This window comes from Mytilus galloprovincialis, chromosome 9, assembly GCF_965363235.1.
Source record: "Mytilus galloprovincialis chromosome 9, xbMytGall1.hap1.1, whole genome shotgun sequence".
In the NCBI taxonomy this organism is placed as follows: Eukaryota; Metazoa; Mollusca; class Bivalvia; order Mytilida; family Mytilidae; genus Mytilus; species Mytilus galloprovincialis.
The window spans coordinates 77,994,344-78,015,500 of NC_134846.1; the positions used below are offsets into that span (position 1 = coordinate 77,994,344).

General features: G+C 33.3%; 1 protein-coding gene across 1 annotated transcript; it reads left to right on the forward strand.

The window, feature by feature from the left end:
* The first annotated feature begins 243 nt into the window (after positions 1-243).
* On the forward strand, positions 244-14,183 carry LOC143046835 (ankyrin repeat and SOCS box protein 5-like). Its single transcript, XM_076219896.1, has 7 exons — positions 244-294; positions 3,944-4,141; positions 5,901-6,051; positions 7,517-7,651; positions 10,360-10,554; positions 11,761-11,884; positions 12,549-14,183. The coding sequence occupies exons 1-7, from the start codon at positions 244-246 to the stop codon at positions 12,550-12,552; spliced, it is 858 nt and encodes a 285-aa protein (XP_076076011.1). The 3' UTR covers positions 12,553-14,183.
* Positions 14,184-21,157: the final 6,974 nt, after the last annotated feature.

The window sequence follows — 21,157 nt, forward strand, 5'->3', positions numbered from 1 at the left end:
ATATGTTCGATGTTGTCTAATGCTTAGTCTGTTTGTGTGTGTGTTACATTTTAATGTTGTATCGTTGTTCTCTTATATTTAATGAGTTTCCGTCAGTTTTGGTTTGTTACCCCGATTTTGTTTTTTGTCCATAGATTTACGAGTTTTGAGCAGCTGTATACTACTGTTGCCTTTATTATTCGACAAGGTTTATCCTGTACAGATGGCTGCAAATGTACGAATGCTTGTAGCAAAATTGTTGATATGGCTGACGATGACGACGAATATGATGAAGATGATGGTGATGATAATTCGGTAGATGGCGTTGACGAAAATGAAGATGATTCTATGGATTGACCTTCTTCGTGACCTTAAAATGTGGTGATTCTGTTATTAAACGAACTTCAATATAGATCTTGAAACCCTGACAGTTCTTTTATTCTTTTAGTACTATGTGTAATGACTGTGATGTACATTGCTTATGTTTGTGTTTGTCATTGATTCCATGTTTTTCCCTTTCTTACCTTTGAATTTTGTTCAACTGCCTTTAGTTACTTGATGCTCTATGTTTCAATGTAAAAAATATACCTTTTTTATCAAGAAAACTAGTATGTATGCTTTGTTTCATTCAGAATCATTAATTTTGGATATTACCCTCCCCCTTTTTTTCTTGGTTCTATACGATTTAAAAATTAAATAAAAATTAGCCTCCGTATTAATAAGAAATGATTTGTTAAATTTGATAAGAGAAATAGTACCGAATACTTGGTTACATTTTCTTTTTTCCGTATATATGGGTTAAACAAAGATTTTGATATACTCTTAAATAAGACCCCTTTTAACCCCTTTTGGACACTTTTTCAAAAGTCTAACACCTCTTAAAATATTCTTCAGACATTACTCTTTAGATTTATACAAAAAAATTGCGGTACCCTGGGGTGTAACACAGAACTGAAATTTTACCTTACCAGCTGATGGACTATATGTCTCTTTACTTTATACGTTTAGCATTAAACATATACTGTTTTCCCCGTACTTTTATATATATAACAAGTCAAAAAGGGTACAACATCACCATTAAATATCTATAAAATGAACAAATATTAGATATTTCGGATAAAAGATATTCTTCTTCAATAATAGCACGGTGTCAAATGAATCATGTCAAAATATTCAAACTGAGAAACTTTTTCTATATCTCGAAATTTATAAAATTTAAGCGAACACCAGAGACGCCGATAATATTTTAAAATTTCCAAACACGGCGCAAAGGTTACAAAGATATGCCAAATGAAAATAGTTATTTTTATACTTGGACCTATACTTAAACTAATATAGTAACAGGAAAAACTAAATATGTAGTGTGGTCATCGTGGTACGTTTACAGTTAAATTTTATGATCAGCATTGGAGTCTGCTATTACCTGCTATTTTGAAGTATTTTTTATTTTCCATTTATTATTTTTGATTGAAGATAAAATGTATGTAGTTCACTGTAGTATAATAAATAGACAAAAATTAATGCATTATATTTTTTTCAATCCACCACAAACTATTAATGTTAAGATTTCTTTTCCCGATATGATACATAACACTGCAGATGTCTGGATGCACAGATGAATTATGACTAATATTAGCGCTTAGTTCAACTCAAACTGACGCCTTGACCTTTTTAGAGCACATGTACCCAGTGAGTTCACCCCGTAATATGGCGACCGGGTGTGTGTGTGTGTGTTGATCAGTCTTACACAGTTTTCTTTATATTGTTTTTTTTTGTTTTTACATATTCTACCAATATTTTAAAAAACACTTTACCACTGTTTACAACTTTCATCAAATAAAAGTTAATGTTTAAAAAATCGTTTCATCAAATAAAACTGTTGATGTTTATAAAATCTTTCATCAAATAATTAAGATATTGTTGTATGTAGGAAAACACGGGACATGTCAGCAATTATATTCCTTTTTATGCTCTTGTATTTAAATTTTCTCAAGAGCAATATTTTACAAAAAGTCTAATTGAAATACAGATTATGTGTGTTTACACGCTTCGCTTGTATAAAAAAAAAGCATGTACACTGGATCTTTAGTTTGATAAGATGCAGTATAGTAAAGACCGCGTGACTGTTATGTTTTCTCATGGAGACAAAAAGGATCGGACAAAAGTTTAACCCACGTATTGAAGTCTTCTCTTTTATTGAAAATAAGATTGCAGTTTAACGACAGAAATAACGATAGAATCACATCACATATTATAATCATCTGAATTACATTAAAGAATGGCAAAACCACCACATTGCTTAGTATTATAACAACTACATTAAGCAAAGTACCAATACCTCACCACAAAACGCCGACATCACGAAACCCTGACACACTGACCACTTTTCTTGATAACATAACTTGCCGCATAAAACAACGACTCGAATAACAAAAACGAAGCAGAGGATAACACTATACTAAGAAAGTTACCTTTTCTAACACGTAACGAAAACGCCAGCAAAACATCTTTTCTAAGTATGCATCCACGTTACATTGAAATTGAGAATGGAAACGGAAAATATGTCAAAGCAAGGATTTGTATAAGCAAGGATTTGTACAAATCCTTGATATATGTAGCTAGACTAGTGCCTCTTTAATCGAAAAGAATAACTGCAAGAACAAATTAACGATTGGATATCTGATAATATTATACCTTTAAATAAAACAGATAAAAGTAAAATAGCAAAAAAATATATATTCTTTCATAGAGAATGAATACCGCAGTTAACAAAAATTTAAGTGTCACCAGCGTTGTATTGTCATTGTATTGTGCGTTTTCGAAATGAGCACTTTTGTGCGGAATGTTATCCCGTTGTTGACTTTGGATATGACAATACTTTTAAAATTTCCGGTTGCAGAACAAATGAAAACAAGCAGACTGATGCAGACTTTTTAAAACTTAGTAAATGAATAGGTTTGAATAAATACAAGGAAATAAGTAATTTTAATCATGCTTTGTCGCACAGATTACAGATTCTTCCCCAACCAATGAATGTTATGAATGTCAAATGATAAACTATGATAAAGACGTATACAGAATACAAAGCCATACACTGTTTTATATATTGCCATTTTTTTTTATTATCTGTATGGATCTGTATGTGGTTATTTTCATACAATACAGTACAAGTATTACATCAAAATTCTATCCATGCCTGTATTAAGCAGGTAATCTCGTATACCCACCTGATTTACCTACAATTACGGACAAAGAAAGATAACTCAAATCAAAACATCTGAAGATGTTTCTTTGCTGAATACTAGTAATGTTTACTTCAAGATATCAAAGCAAAATGAAAGTTGTCTATTATACACTCTTGACAGTGCCAGATACACTTTTGATGAGATGTGACAGTCAGTAGCTATCTTTATGTTATTTGTGGATTCAAATGTAGCTATATCATGCCGGGACACTAGATTGCAAGATACTGTTGTTTTTTTTTGGGGTTATTTGTGGAAAAAGTTAATTAAAACTTGCAAATTAGCAAATGTAAGGATTGTTTTCAGGGTAGGTGAAAACCAAGGTTTTATGAGTATTGCCTATCGCAGTGGGAAATACAGGGAAAACCAAGGTTTAAATGGATTTTACCTTTTTAAACTGGGCTAGGGTATATGAAATGATAGGATGAGCATTAATTAACAAAAGTGTTTTTTGCTATTCTATTAAAGGGGAAAATTTAAAACAATATTATAAGTTGAAGAAAGACAGTCAATGCCATTACTAATAGAGACAAAACTAAGTGCTGAAAATAAAAGGCCTTTCTTGAACTTATAATATTGATTTAAACTTTCCACTTTAATCGAATTTTGATGTCAGAGGAAGCAAACTAACTATAAATAGTATTATTTGTGAATGCAAGAGAGAAAAACTATCGTTTAACAAAATTGTACTGTAGTACTCAATAATTTGATTTATTTTTCAGACAAAAATCCTGGATTCACGTCGACAATACTCCCTGCATACAGCAGCAAGGGAAGGTAACACAGAAAGGGTTATTTCCCTTATACAACAAGGTTTTAGTGTGAATCACAGTGACCCAGATCTAGTTAAACCATTACATGAGGCATGCTTCCATGGGAGGTTGCAATGTGTCAAAATACTGTTAGAAAATGGTGCAGAGGTAATATACTCTCAATCTTTTGTATTCTTTTTTTTTTTAACTTCAAATATGTATATTTTCTCATCCTTTTGTAGATAGTTGTGCCTGTCTTTTGAGTCATACTAGATACATCTCCAAGGTTATATATATATATATATATTATTCAAACCAACAACTGTTAAAGTTGGAAGTCATAATCGTATATGAAAGTTGTTTTTTATGTAATGTTATTTACCAAAATCAGGCTGTTTATTTTTCCATTTTTGAATTATTTCCCTATTTGTTTTTCAAGAACCTTTCCTTCTGGTATATATCAGATTAGCTTATTGTTGAAAAAAAATGATTGTTAAGGACTTACAATCAAAAGTGACCTAAAATGGTTTAAATCCTCAATCTTTGATCAATGTTAAATCCACAAAGTGGTTGTCTACTGGCGATAATACCGCATCTCCTTATTTTTATAATGGAAGTGAATTTGTAATTTTTGTCGAGCGTGCAACTTTTGTTGCAGAAAGCTTGACTTAGGGATAGTGATTTGGCGGCGGCTACGGCGGCGGCTACGGCGGCGGCGGTGTTAGCTAACTTCTTAAAAGCTTTATATTTTAGAAGGTGGAAGACCTGGATGCTTCATACTTTGTATATAGATGCCTCATGTTACGAAGTTTCCGTCAGTCACATGTCCAATGTCCTTGACCTCATTTTCATGGTTCAGTGACCATTTGAAAAAAAAGTTCAGATTTTTTGTAATGTTGAATTCTCTCTTATTATAAGTAATAGGATAACTATATTTGATATGTGCGTACCTTGCAAGGTCCTCATGTCTGTCAGACAGTTTTCACTTGACCTCGACCTCATTTCATGGATCAGTGAACAAGGTTAAGTTTTGGTGGTCAAGTCCGTATCTCAGATACTATAAGCAATAGGGCTTGTATATTCGGTGTATGGAAGGACTGTAAGGTGTACATGTCCAGCTGGCAGGTGTCATCTGACCTTGACCTCATTTTCGTGGTTCAGTGGTTATAGTTAAATTTTGTGTTTTGGTCTGTTTTTTTCATACTATATGCAATAGGTCTACTGTATTTGTTGTATGGAATGATTGTAAGGTGTACATGTCTAGCAGGCAGATGTCATGTGACCTTGACCTCATTTTCATGGTTCAGTGGTTATAGTTAAATTTTTGTGTTTTGGACTGTTTTTTTCATACTATATGCAATAGGTCTACTATATTTGTTGTATGGAATGATTGTAAGGTGTACATGTCTAGCGGGCAGATGTCATGTGACCTTGACCTCATTTTCATGGTTCAGTGGTCAAAGTTAAGTTTTTGAGTTTTGGTCTATTTATCTAATACTATATGCCATAGGTCAACTATATTTGGTGTATGTTTTATGATCTTTATTTCAGTAGCGCAGGTTTCTTTTGACCATGACCTCATTTTCACGGTTCATTGCACAGTGTTAATTTTTTGTGTTTTGGTCAATTTTTCTTAAACTATAAGTAATAGGTCAACTATATATGTTGTATAGAAGCATTGTTAGCTGTACATGTCTGCCTGGCATGGTTCATCTGACCTTGACCTCATTTTCATGGTTCATTGGTCTTTGTTTAGTTATTTTGGTTAATGTTAAGTTAATGAGACAGTTGTAATAAAGCTTTATACTTAGGACTATCAACATAATATCAATGATTAGTATAGAAGGCGAGACATTTCAGCGTGTGCACTCTTGTCTACTTTATTGATAACTTTTTAAGAACATATTGTATATTATTATTTCCAAAGGTTAATGCTAGGAATATAGATGGAGCCACCCCACTATGTGATGCAGCATCCAGTGGTCATATTAACTGTTTAGAATTACTTATAGCTAATGGAGCTAGAGTTAATCCAGTATTATTATTGTCATCACCACTGCATGAGGCTGCTCTTAGAGGTAATATGTTCTAACACAATGAAGTTGAATTTTTTTTAGCTGTCAACTGCTTTAACATCCACAAAGGATATGTTTAAACAATCTTTATTTTGAATAAAAAAGTTTAACAAAATTTTCAGCATCCTGGTACATTTTTATACCCCACGCAACGAAGTTGCGGAGGGTATATGTTTTTGACCCGTCAGTCCGTCCGTCAGTCCTGTTTCTTGTCATCGCAACTCCTCTCAAACCACACAACAGAATTTCACGAAACCTTTTCAGATAATAAGGACATACTATGCAGTTGTGCATATGGACGGGAAATTGCGATTCAATTTTTTTTCTAGGAGTTACGCCCCTTTGAACTTATTTACTTTAATGTACTACTGCAACAGTTTGTCATCGCAACTCCTCTCTAACCGCACAACAGAATTTCACGAAACCTTTTCAGATAATAAGGACATACTATGTAGTTGTGCATATCGACGGGAAATTGCGATTCAATTTTTTTTCTAGGAGTTACGCCCCTTTGAACTTATTTACTTTAATGTACTACTGCAACAGTTTGTCATCGCAACTCCTCTCAAACCACACAACAGAATTTCACGAAACCTTTTCAGATAATAAGGACATACTATGTAGTTGTGCATATCGACGGGAAATTGCGATTCAATTTTTTTTCTAGGAGTTACGCCCCTTTGAACTTATTTACTTTAATGTACTACTGCAACAGTTTGTCATCGCAACTCCTCTCAAACCACACAACAGAATTTCACGAAACCTTTTCAGATAATAAGGACATACTATGTAGTTGTGCATATCGACGGGAAATTGCGATTCAATTTTTTTTCTAGGAGTTACGCCCCTTTGAACTTATTTACTTTAATGTATTACTGCAACAGTTTGTCATCGCAACTCCTCTCAAACCACACAACAGAATTTCACGAAACCTTTTCAGATAATAAGGACATACTATGTCGTTGTGCATATCGACGGGAAATTGCGATTCAATTTTTTTTCTAGGAGTTAGGCCCCTTTGAACTTATTTACTTTAATGTACTACTGCAACAGTTTGTCATCGCAACTCCTCTCAAACCACACAACAGAATTTCATGAAACTTTGTAGATAATAAGGACATACTATGTAGATGTGCATATCAACAGGAAATTACGGTTCAATTTTTTTTCTAGGAGTTATGCCCCTTTGAACTTATTTGCTTCAAAGTACTTCTGCAACAGTTTGTCATCTCAACTCCTCTGAAAACACACAACAGAATTTCATGAAATTTTGTAGATAATAAGGACATACTATGTATATTGACAGGAAATTATTATTCAATATTTTTTCTTATACAATTTTTTTTTCTTATACTTATTTAATTTCTCCAATGACAATGTGGGGACGTGGGGTATGTGAGCGTGCTCACTAAGGTTCTTTAATTAGTAAAGTATTTGTAACTTAGAATTAAGATGTTCTAATTTGCAGATCAGTGGGAATGTATAGATATTTTATCAAAAGCTGGTGCAAATCTGAATGCCTCAGACTGTCATTATGGTACTGCATTGCATATAACAGCTAACCAAGGATTTATCAATAGTGCAGAAGTCTTACTCAGAGCAGGTTTGTTCTTATAACAGCTAACCAAGGATTTATCAATAGTACAGAAGTCTTACTCAGAGCAGGTTTGTTCATAAAACAGCTAACCAAGGATTTATCAATAGTGCAGAAGTCTTACTCAGAGCAGGTTTGTTCATATAACAGCTAACCAAGGATTTATCAATAGTGCAGAAGTCTTACTCAGAGCAGGTTTGTTCATAAAACAGATGAATTAAAAACTAATTTAATTACCTGACCGGTATATATGTCCACTCAATCAATTGTCAAATTACGTTTTAGCACATCTGTTCCACACGGCCATGTGAAAAATTTGCCATCAGTTTACGTCTGTTTTGTCATTCGTAAAATTTATTCAAAAAATCTTCTCCTCTGAAACTGCTCAATAGATTGAATCCAAAGTTTGCCTGCTTCATCTTCATTTCAAGTATGAAATATTTCATATTTTGTGTGGTTATTTTTTAATCTATGGGAGCTAGACTTAGCTTAAAAGTGTTAACTTCAAAAAGGATCAGCATTACAAAATCTATCCACTATGAAAATTTGTCAATGAATAAGCGATTTATTGTATTTTCTAGGTGCCAATGTTAATGATTAAGTGGTTTGTTATATTTTCGTAGTGCCAGTGTTAATGAATGAGTAGTTTGTTATATTTTCTAGGTGCCAATGTAATGATAAAGTGGTTTGTTATATTTTCTAGGTGCCAGTATTAATGAATAAGTGGTGTGTTATATTTTCTAGGTTCCATGTTAATGATTAAGTGGTTTGTTATATTTTCTAGGTGCCAATGTTAATGAATATAAGTGGTGTGTTATATTTTCTAGGTGCCAATGTTAATGATTAAGTGGTTTGTTATATTTTCTAGGTGCCAATGTTAATGAATATAAATGGTGTGTTATATTTTCTAGGTGCCAATGTTAATGATTAAGTGGTTTGTTATATTTTCTAGGTGCCAATGTTAATGAATATAAATGGTGTGTTATATTTTCTAGGTGCCAATGTTAATGATTAAGTGGTTTGTTATATTTTCTAGGTGCCAGTGTTAATGAATAAGTGGTTTGTTATATTTTCTAGGTGCCAATGTTAATGATTAAGTGGTTTGTTATATTTTCTAGGTGCCAGTGTTAATGAATAAGTGGTTTGTTATATTTTCTAGGTGCCAGTGTTAATGATTAAGTGGTTTGTTATATTTTCTAGGTGCCAATGTTAATGAATAAGTGGTGTGTTATATTTTCTAAGTGCCAGTGTTAATGAATAAGTGGTGTGTTGTATTTTCTAGGTGCCAATGTTAATGAATAAGTGGTGTGTTATATTTTCTAAGTGCCAGTGTTAATGAATAAGTGGTTTGTTATATTTTCTAGGTGCCAATGTTAATGAATAAGTGGTTTGTTATATTTTCTAAGTGCCAGTGTTAATGAATAAGTGGTTTGTTATATTTTCTAGGTGCCAATGTTAATGAATAAGTGGTGTGTTATATTTTCTAGGTGCCAATGTTAAAGATTAAGTGGTTTGTTATATTTTCTAGGTGCCAGTATTAATGAATAAGTGGTGTGTTATATTTTCTAAGTGCCAGTGTTAATGAATAAGTGGTTTGTTATATTTTCTAGGTGCCAATGTTAATGAATAAGTGGTGTGTTATATTTTCTAAGTGCCAGTGTTAATGAATAAGTGGTGTGTTGTATTTTCTAGGTGCCAATGTTAATGAATAAGTGGTGTGTTATATTTTCTAAGTGCCAGTGTTAATGAATAAGTGGTTTGTTATATTTTCTAGGTGCCAATGTTAATGAATAAGTGGTTTGTTATATTTTCTAAGTGCCAGTGTTAATGAATAAGTGGTTTGTTATATTTTCTAGGTGCCAATGTTAATGAATAAGTGGTGTGTTATATTTTCTAGGTGCCAATGTTAAAGATTAAGTGGTTTGTTATATTTTCTAGGTGCCAGTGTTAATGAATAAGTGGTGTGTTATATTTTCTAAGTGCCAGTGTTAATGAATAAGTGGTTTGTTATATTTTCTAGGTGCCAATGTTAATGAATAAGTGGTTTGTTATATTTTCTAGGTGCCAATGTTAATGAATAAGTGGTTTGTTATATTTTCTAGGTGCCAATGTTAATGAATAAGTGGTTTGTTATATTTTCTAGGTGCCAATGTTAATGAATAAGTGGTTTGTTATATTTTCTAGGTGCCAGTGTTAATGAATAAGTGGTTTGTTATATTTTCTAGGTGCCAGTGTTAATGAATAAGTGGTTTGTTATATTTTCTAGGTGCCAATGTTAATGAATAAGTGGTTTGTTATATTTTCTAGGTGCCAATGTTAATGAATAAGTGGTTTGTTATATTTTCTAGGTGCCAATGTTAATGAATAAGTGGTGTGTTATATTTTCTAGGTGCCAATGTTAATGAATAAGTGGTGTGTTATATTTTCTAGGTGCCAATGTTAATGAATAAGTGGTGTGTTATATTTTCTAGGTGCCAGTGTTAATGAATAAGTGGTTTGTTATATTTTCTAGGTGCCAGTGTTAATGAATAAGTGGTTTGTTATATTTTCTAGGTGCCAATGTTAATGAATAAGTGGTTTGTTATATTTTCTAGGTGCCAATGTTAATGAATAAGTGGTTTGTTATATTTTCTAGGTGCCAATGTTAATGAATAAGTGGTTTGTTATATTTTCCATGTGCCAATGTTAATGATTAAGTGGTGTGTTATATTTTCTAGGTGCCAATGTGAATGCTGTAAAAACTCATAGTACTCCACTCCATGAGGCAGCCTTAAAACAGGATATAGATTTCTTAGGTTTGCTGTTGGAATACGGTGCTAATGTTTTTGCCAGGAATAATAAAGGTCTACATGCAATTGATCTTATTTCAAGTTCAACAAATCCATCAAAAGAATTGTTGTTATACTGGATGAGTAAGTTCGTGTAAAAATAGTACATATATAATATAATATAATATACAATGTGATGGAGTGTTTTTGAAATAAAAGCATATATTGTAAAAGCATTAGTGTCATAAACTTTTGATTCTCCTTTTATAAAGTTTATCAACTTTATATTTGTTTACCATATTTTATTATACTTTTACAATGGAAGTAATATTTAAACAATATTACTTCCATGCTTTTACAAAGGGTTATATACTGATAAACAAAGGCCATTGTTGACAATTGTAGATTATTGGTTTTAATATTTCGCCAAAATTAGTAAATACTAATGTATAAACAAATCAAAATCTGTTCTGTGAATGAAAGCACCTACAGTAATAAAATAGATCTTGGCAAGAATAAACAAAAATGTGGGTTAAACCTCAGTGAAAAATCATCTTAAATTCACAATAAAAATAAATAAAAAAGATATATGGTCAATGGTGTCAGGATGTAACTATCCCACCAAAAGTAGGTCACTGTGACCTTTATTTCATGCTTCCTCGATTACGATTGAATTTTGTGTCCAAGTTCATTGTTCTGATGTTCTGTTACAAATTATAATATAATTGTGTCAAAGGATGCATCCAGGGAAATATTACATCATTCTTCCAAATGTTTCATTGATTAGATTTAAGATTTATGTCGCCAATTTGAAGACCTGCAATTCCCTTGTATGATGCTAATCATACATAGATACATACTTACACAAGAGACATATAATACATTGTATGATATTTCTCTGGTTATACATAGTTTGATAGGGTTCCATTGAACCCAATGGGAAATTATGTTTCTTATCTTCTCCTTTGAATTTAATTTGGTATTTCAAAATTATAAATGTATGAAAGGTCTTCTAACAATAGTTTTTATACCAATAATGGTAGATGAAAAATATGGATGTCCAGAGGGAAGAAGTGATTATTGATTTACATTGTTATTTTTTCAAATTTTTACTGATGTTTTTTAGAAAACACTATTACCAATGACTTTTATTGGTATCATACATTTTGCATGTTTATATGTTGTTTTATATTCACAAGGAAAATTACATTAAATAATTCTACAACCTCTTCTGATGTTAAAAGCTATCCTGATATACAGCATTACAGCTATGAAACCATTAGTGCTATATATGCATTTAAAAACTTTTAATTCAACTTATTATTTTGGTTTTCATATTACTTTTTGCAGATACAGTTCCTAAATTGACCTATATAACTCGACAAGTCATAAGAAGACAGCTGGGGCAAACAGGACTAATGAATATTGATCAGTTGATGTTACCAAAATTACTGAAAAATTACATAGAGCATAGGTAATAACTGCCAGACTATTCAGTCTTAAACTTACTAAGTGTTCAGCATATATAACTAGCTATGGTAAAATATCATTGTTAGCTACTGGTATATATGCATTTCCTGTAGAAGATTAATTGAATCTGCACCTTAAAGAAATTGTATGTTTGCTTAGAGCACATTTTACTTCATAGAGATTCATATATAGATATAGGAAGATTTGGTATGAGTGCCAATGAGATAACTCTCAATCCAAGTAACAATTTATAAAAGTAAACCATTATAGGTCAAAATGCGGCCTTCAACATGGAGCTTTGGCTCACACTAAACAGTAAGCTATAAAAGGCCCTATTACATATAATTGTTTGACATTTGTTCCCTAATTTGCTTATGATATGACTGATATTAGATAATTTAACTATCACAGTTGGATGAATCTAATAATCCACTAGTATCAATTAAAGAATATATATGTATACATCTAGTTATACAATAAAAAGTCAATTTGTTTTCAAATCTTCAAAACAAAGGAATCAGAGAGTTTTAATATAAAAAAAGGGGGGAGAATAAATGATTTCTGTACGATATACAGTGTATTTTCATTTTTCATATCAACTCAACAACTTTTTTTATTGTTTGAATTAGCTCTTGATGATTAGTAATTTGTTTAAAATATTTTTTCAGGTAACTGTTTTAAAAGGAGAGAATTAAATGACACAACAGATCAACATTTGAATCACTGTTTTCTGGAGTGCATAATACATACATCACTCCAGGGTTATTGTGAGAAATCATCTGTCATGCATTTGTCTTTGTGATTTCATCAAGTGCTGATAACTCTGATCTGTAACAGGATATCATGAGTTTAAATGGGAATAGCTGTATCAAGTGCTAATAACTCCGATCTGTAGCAGGATATCATGAGTGTAAATGGGAATAGCTGTATCAAGTGCTAATAACTCCGATCTGTAGCAGGATATCATGAGTGTAAATGGGAATAGCTGTATCAAGTGCTAATAACTCCGATCTGTAGCAGGATATCATGAGTTTAAATGGGAATAGCTGTATCAAGTGCTGATAACTCTGATCTGTAGCAGGATATCATGAGTTTAAATGGGAATAGCTGTATCGACACAAAAGCAATTTGGAATGTTTCAAACAGAAACTAAAAAGTTCATATCAAATAAAAAAGAAGATCAAAATAAAAAAAAAACAACAAAATAATTGTTGGACTTGATAGTGGGTAGAAACCAGAAAAATTGTGTTAATATAACAGTTTGTCTGTGTTTTGTATAGTCACTTATGGAAGTATTAATGTAGACCAAATAACTTGAGACATTTTGCTACAAGGGAGATAGATAGTATCAGAGGTATATCATTATTTCCACTTAGCTGAAGTTAAAAGGTCTGACCCTGAGCTTGAAATATTAGTGATGCAATGACTACAATTTTGCCTATAATAGGTATTCAAGAAAGGTCTTATCATTTTTGTTGTACCATGAAAAATGCTGAATGATTTAAGGATTTAAGGATTATGCAACCAGTCCAGTGAAATTCTCATCACTAATTTAATGAAACTTGATACATTGTATATTTTTAGTAGAGTTAAAATTGTAACATTCTGTGTTTTGTTGGCATCATTAACTTTCATATCATCTTATCCCATACGAACTTAATAATAAAGCTTGAAAGGACATTAGGAATTTAGGGATTTGTATAATTTCTTTAAGGTGGTACCTAACACTACAGGGAGATAACTCTGTAAAATCACCTAAACGTTTTAATGACGTTGTGTTTTTAAGGGAATATCAAGCTTTTCAATGATCAAAATAAGTGTTCATCAAACTGCTATATAACCAGTGTAATTTTTCTGATAAAACGGTTGGTTCAAATTTTTTGAAATTTTTATATTCTTGTCAAAGGGTCAAAGTAATTACTTTGTCAAAATTTTAAGAAAATTAAACGAGCCAAATTAATTTTAGTCAAAGTGTTGGGTACCACCTTAAAAAGAATCTTTAACCTTTTTTAATTTTGTGGACCATTTGAACATGAATTAAAAGTATCAAGATTGTAAGTTTTTTTTGTCAATTATCCACAAATTTACAAGTAACTAAAATGTTTCATGTACTTTTTTCTGGTATTTAAATTCCATACTGATACAGAATTGCAAAATTTTGTATATGAAATAAAGTCAAAATGACAGTGGCTAATATATGAGTATAATTTCAGCAGGTTAAGTATGATATGTTATTCCAGTGATTAAGTAAAAACAAAAAGGTGTAGAATACTAGGGTTTGAACTGTTACCACCTTGCCATTTCTTACATGAGCACTGGAAGTCAGGGTTTGAACTGTTACCACCTTGCCATTTCTTACACGAGCACTGGAAGTCATATGGTTTGAACTGTTACCACCTTGCCATTTCTTACATAAGCACTGGAAGTCATAGGGTTTGAACTGTTACCACCTTGCCATTTCTTACATGAGCACTGGAAGTCATAGGGTTTGAACTGTTACCACCTTGCCATTCCTTACATGAGCTCTGGAAGTCATAGGGTTTGAACTGTTACCCCCTTGCCATTTCTTACATGAGCACTGGAAGTCATGTTTGAACTGTTACTACCTTGCCATTTCTTACACGAGCACTTGAAGTCATATGGTTTGAACTGTTACCACCTTGCCATTTCTTACATGAGCACTGGAAGTCATTGATTCTATTCCCTGCTTGTGTTAAAACTACAGAATTTTGCATTAGTATTTGCTGATTCTCTTCATGTAGGAATAGTCATGGGAATGTACATCATCAATTTGATTTGAAATTGCATATTCATAAAACAACAAATTATTTTTCTGTACTTGGTTATTTTCAATTGTGTTCCACAATGTCATTGAAAACACAAATGATCATTTGTCTTTTCTTTTTGTCTATTTTCGTTTGAAATATTGATGAACTGAATAGCACAAAAATCATTCTGTGTTAAATTAAGATTTCTCTAGAAACCAACACCACTTCTATGACATTGCCACATGAATGAAACGAGAGTAAGAACACAAGAACACCTCATGAGTACAAAATTTTAACAAAAACAAGACCTTACATGTAAGTCCATGCATTAGGTGTATGACCCCAGAGACAACAACATGACCATAGGTGTATGACCCAAGAGACAACCACATGACCATAGGTGTATGACCCAAGAGACAACAACATGACCATAGGTGTATGACCCAAGAGACAACAACATGACCATAGGTGTATGACCCAAGAGACAACAACATGACCATAGGTGTACGACCCAAGAGACAACAACATGACCAAAGGTGTACGACCCAAGAGACAACAACATGACCATAGGTGTTTGACCCAAGAGACAACCACATGACCATAGGTGTATGACCCAAGAGACAACCACATGACCATAGGTGTATGACCCAAGGGACAACAACACGACCATAGGTGTATGACCCAAGAGACAACCACATGACCATAGGTGTATGACCCAAGAGACAGCAACATGACCATAGGTGTACGACCCAAGAGACAACAACATGACCATAGGTGTACGACCCAAGAGACAACAACATGACCATAGGTGTACGACCCAAGAGACAACAACATGACCATAGGTGTACGACCCTAGAGACAACTACACGACCATAGGTGTATGACCCAAGAGACAACAACACGACCATAGGTGTATGACCCAAGAGACAACAACATGACCATAGGTATATGACCCAAGAGACAACAACATGACCATAGGTGTATGACCCAAGAGACAACAACATGACCATAAATGTCCAAGTCAAGAGGGTAACAAGATCATGACCTTAGGTGTACAACCCAAGAAACTTATAAGAACACGACCACAGGTGTACAAACCGATATACTTACTAGAATACGACAATATATGTACAACCCAAGAGACTTACAGGAACATGACCATAGATGTACAACACATGAGACATATTAAAACATGACCACAGGTGTACAATACACGAGGCAAGAACATGACCATAGATGTACAACCTAAGAGACAAGAACATGACTATAGTGGTACAACCCAAGAGATTTACAAGAACATGACCATAGATGTACAAGCCAAGGGACAAGAACAAAAGCAGGTGTAAAATCCAAGAGTTAGGAAAACATGACATTAGGTGTAAAATCCATGAAACTTAAAAGAACATGACCATACGTGTATAAGCCAAGACACTTACAAGCACATGGCCATAGGCGAACAAACACAAGAGACTTGCAAGAACATGCATGAGCATGGCTGTACATTCATAGAAACTTACAAGAACATAACCATACGTGTACAATCCAAGCGACGAGAACATACACGTAGGTGTACAAGCCAAGCGACGAGAACATACACGTAGGTGTACAAGCCAAGAGACTTACAAGAACATACATGTACGTGTACAATCCAAGCGACGAGAACATACACGTAGGTGTACAAGCCAAGAGACTAACAAGAACATGACCATAGGTTTACACGCAAAGAGGCTAACACAAGAAAATTACCACAGGTGTACAAACCAAGAGATAAGCCTTAGAGCATTACAAAATGACAGACCGATAACAGATTGTGCCTTAAATGAAGTATAGTATTTTCAGACTCTTCAGAATTGCAGATCTGTTTTGCCCAGTATACCTCATGGGGGAATGTTTGTTGTAATAGCACCTACATAGACGTATATGTTGCAGAACAATTTGGAATTCAGTAGGATCCAGAATCCTTCTTGTACAAATTGAAATTACAATATTTGCTGGTCTAAATTGTTCACTGATCAATGTTTTCTTGATATGTTTTCATGTTTGTAATATTTGTATCACCAACAACAAAAACACACATCGTTTGACCAATAGTTATCAAAGGTATCAGACTTATAGGTTTTTCTAATTAAATACGCAAAACGTGTGGTTCGTCTACATAAGACTCATCAGTGACGCTCAGATCAAAATAGTTATAAAGCCAAACAAGTACAAAGTAGAAGAGCATTGAATAACAAAAGTTCCAAAAAAGTGTGCCAAATACGGTTAAGGTAAAGGCTATGTCTGGGATCGGAAAATCCTTAGTTTTTCGAAAAATTCATACTTTTGTAAACAGTAAATTTATAAAAATGACCATATACATGTAATTGATATTCATGTTCACTTCGAAGTTCTGACTACTGGACTGGTGATACCCTCGGGTCGAAACGTCCACCAGCAGTGGCATCGACCCAGTGGTAGTGTAACATTTGTAAATGGAATTTGGAGAATATTGAACTGTATTTTATGATCTAAAGGCCCAGTTTAAAGTGTTATCAATACTTATGTGTCCGTCATCTAACTTTTTTTTTTACGTTGACATTATTTGTAGTAATATTCCGTGGTTGGTCCTTGGTTACATGTGATATTCCTTGGCTAGGTCTTGGTTAAATGTAATATTCTATAAAATTGTTGTTTCTCGTTTAAATGTAACTCTTATTTGCTTCTTATTACAGTGATTTCACCATGGTTTCAGGGCTCAGTAGTGCTCACCCGTTACCATCTTAATCTCATTAGTCATTACAGGACTCGATTTTGTAAGAAAAAAAACTTGCGATCAGTTTTGAAATGTTTTGACTGAATCGTATTTTATAATATCTTTTAAAAAAAATGCAAAGCAAGAAATTCAATGCACACCGACAGTCTTAATCTATTAATGATCTGCTTACCAGTATAACAGAACAGAGACATATAGGCGTATGCTTTGAATGGTTATAAAAAAAAAACATATAATTTAACATGATAAATTCAATAGAGACGAAGGAAACAACAACTCTTCAACTCTAAAAGGGCATTGTAAGTGTCGTATAGAAAAGATAAATAATTGTGTGTATCAGTTTGAAATGTCAAATATTCCTTGCATATTTAATGATCAATTATACACTTAACAAACTAAGTAGGTTTTTAAAAGTGATTTGACCGAAATGATTGCCAGGAAATATCAACTAAAAGCGGGGAAATTAGGACACGATCTAATTTGGTTCTAAGAAATTAAAGTTGGTTTACATAAATAAGGCCGTTAGTTTTCTCGTTTGAATTGTTTTATATTGTCATTTCGGGGCCTTTTATAGCTGACCATGCGATATGGGCTTTGACCATTGTCGAAGGCCGAACGGGACCTATAGTTGTTAATTTCTGAGTCATTTTGGTCTCTTGTGGAGAGTTGCCACATTGGAAATCATACCAAAACTTCTTTTTTTATTTTGTATCGATAACATTATATGTTTTAATCATTCTTCTTTCAACACCATTTTTATTTATAAATTGCAAAGTTTTTGCTTGTTAACGGTGGAACTGTCAACGAGAAAAGCCAATGTAGCTAACTACCTAAATGTAACTGTACCATGTTACCATACGATACAAATTAAACAAACAGATTTCAATTGTTTTTTGTTGTTGTTGTTGGAGTAGAAACTTATACAACCATTTCGCAATTTGATTTTCCATATCCGAAAGAAACCGAATAGATTTCGTGAGTGGTCGATGATTTAGATTTCGTCCAATTTAACACAAACATTATTTTGGGATATTCCATGCAGCCTTACCAGTACTACACAGGCAAAATTTGCCCACGTGAATTTCACATGAATCTCACATGAAATTCAAGTGAAAAATTTCACGTAAGACTAACCTCAAACGAGCTTATACATAAAACTCACGTGAAAATGTTCATGTGAATTTCACGTGAATTGAGATTCACACGATTCTCACGAGAAATTTTTCCCATGATTTTCACGTCTACTTTTCATGATTTTATTTGAATTTGAATTTAAGATGTTATTAGAATCATTTACGTGAAATCCCGTGAGTTTTACGTGAGGTTCATGTGAAAATTCACATAAACTGATTTCATGCAGTGGCGGATCCAGAACTTTTCATAAAGGGGGGGGGGGAGCTGCCTGACCTTAAAGGAGGTCGCTCCAGTCATGCTTTAGTTATTCCCTATATAATCAACCACATTTTTCCCACGAAAGGGGGGACCGCCCCCAGCCCCCCAGCCCCCAGCCCCCTGGATCCGCCTACGTTATATGAGTTTCACTTAAAACTATTTTTAGGTGAATTTCACGTGAGATTCACATTAATTTAAATTCACGTGAAATTGAAGTGAGTGAAACATGCCAGAAGTCCGTATCGAGCATAAATTGTGTTTCACGTCGAAATTGTCTCGTTTTGCAACCTTTCTTAATCTATTTGTTTAAAATTGTTACATCTAAGTCTCCTTTTGTAATACAGCTCTGTCATTGAGCAACTTAAGAAATGATACGGTTTGCATTCATATTATTTGACAAAATGTAAAGATGTAGTCTGATACTATGTGCTATTGTGAAAAGATTAACAGTTATACACCCTAATGTCATGGATGGTAAAAAGATGAACAGGCAGATACCGTGTACCATGGTACAAAGATAGTCATATATCGTGTACTATGCCAAAAAGATGTATAGGCAGATACCGTCACGTTGTCATGATGAAAAGATGAGCAGCCAATTACTCTTGCGCCATGGTACAAAGATGAACAGTCATATACCGTGTACTATGGTAAAAAGAAGTACAGGCAGATACCGTGTGTCATGGTGAAAAGATGAACAGTCAATTACTCTAGTGCCATGGTAAAAAGATGAACAGTCATATACCATGTGCTATGGTTAAAAGATGTATGGGCAGATACCGTGTGCCATAATGAAAACATGAACTGCCAATTACTGTAGTGCCATGGTACAAAGATAAAAAGTCATATACCGTGGGCTATGGTGAAAAGATGTATGGGCAGATACCGTGGGCCATGGTGAAAAGATATATAACTTGTGATATAATGAAAAGAAGTTCAGTCAGATACCGTGTGTCATGGTGAAAAGATGAACAGCCAATTACTCTAGTGCCTAGGTAAAAAGGTGAACAGCCAATTACTCAAGTGCCATGGTAAAGAGATGAACAGACAATTACTCTAGTGCCTAGGTAAAAATGTGAACAGTAATATACCATGTGCTATAGTAAAAAGTTCAGTCAAACACCCGTGTGCCGTGCGTGGTGAAAAGATTACAGTCATATCGTGACTCTAGTGCCATGGTAAAAAGATAAACAGTCATTTACCGCGTGCTATGGTAAAAAGAAGAACAGTCAGTTTCCGCGAGTATAAAAACGTACAATTAGACAAAGTAAAGCAAAGCAAACATTAAACAGTAACTACAAAAATCTTACACCAAGAGACTCATGTAGAAAGTTTAGGAAAAAGATGAAATTTTAAAATTTTAACTAAATCTTGTTGTTATTACAATCTATTTTAGTAAAATGATCAATGATGTTAGTAAATGTTTTTTTATTTCTTTATATGTCACAACGTGACCCCAGAGATGTGGAAATATCTTCTTAATCTAGCCTTTAATAATTTAATTCGAATTTTATTGTCTTTTCTCCCTATAAATGGATACATTTGCTGGATAATGTATATATATATAAAGTAAATATTGGTTGTAATGAGGTGCAGACACCAAGCAAAGGGTTGCACTCTAGACTGGACCGTGGACTTGACAGCTGTCACTAACCTCATCGTACTTGATACAGATAACCAAGCATGAATATGTCATTCACAGCAATTATACCTCATTAATGGTATTTACGATGATATTGTCAGCACTTAATATATCAGACCCCAAATTCAAGTTCTATGAAGTTTGGATAATGTATACGGTCGATGACTCCAATAAAAGTAGTTGGAATAGAAAATAGACTAGGAGAGGATCCACAGGGTCAGTCAGTCAAACTACAGGCACTTGTCTCAGAAAAAAATGTCCCATGTACCTTAAATGAACACTAAGGTATATACAAAAAATAGTTACAAGTGAGGGTGTAAGTGTTAAATGTTGTAAAAATACTGCCGAGAGTAGCGAGTCGATAATTTTTCCTAGTTTTAATAAGGAAGAAAAAAATAGAATTTTTCGATAATTTTTTTATGTATTCGTCACTTCAGACCGTGAATTACAATTTACATTACATTTTGTCTCTGAACAAAATAAAGCCTCACTTTATTTCAAATATAAATATGTCATCTTACGTTATAAAACCAGATAAGTTGTATCTAAAAGTATCATAATTTCTGGCATAATTTAATTTGAATACAATTTACATAATACCACTTAATGAAACAGTTGTTTTAGTTAAATACCGGACGCAAGACTTAGTAATTCCCCCTGCCATTACCCCACTTATCTTTGGCGACAGTAATCCTTTTAATGGCCTCTTTGTCGCTACCGGAA

What these genes read in the sequence shown, in the direction of transcription:
- LOC143046835 (XM_076219896.1), top strand. Translation starts at nt 244, where the DNA reads ATGGCTGACGATGACGACGAATATGATGAAGATGATGGTGATGATAAT. An exon ending in GCATGAGGCTGCTCTTAGAG is followed by an intron (nt 6,052 to 7,516) that starts GTAATATGTTCT and finishes TCTAATTTGCAG; the next exon opens with ATCAGTGGGAATGTATAGAT. An exon ending in AGAAGTCTTACTCAGAGCAG is followed by an intron (nt 7,652 to 10,359) that starts GTTTGTTCTTAT and finishes TATATTTTCTAG; the next exon opens with GTGCCAATGTGAATGCTGTA.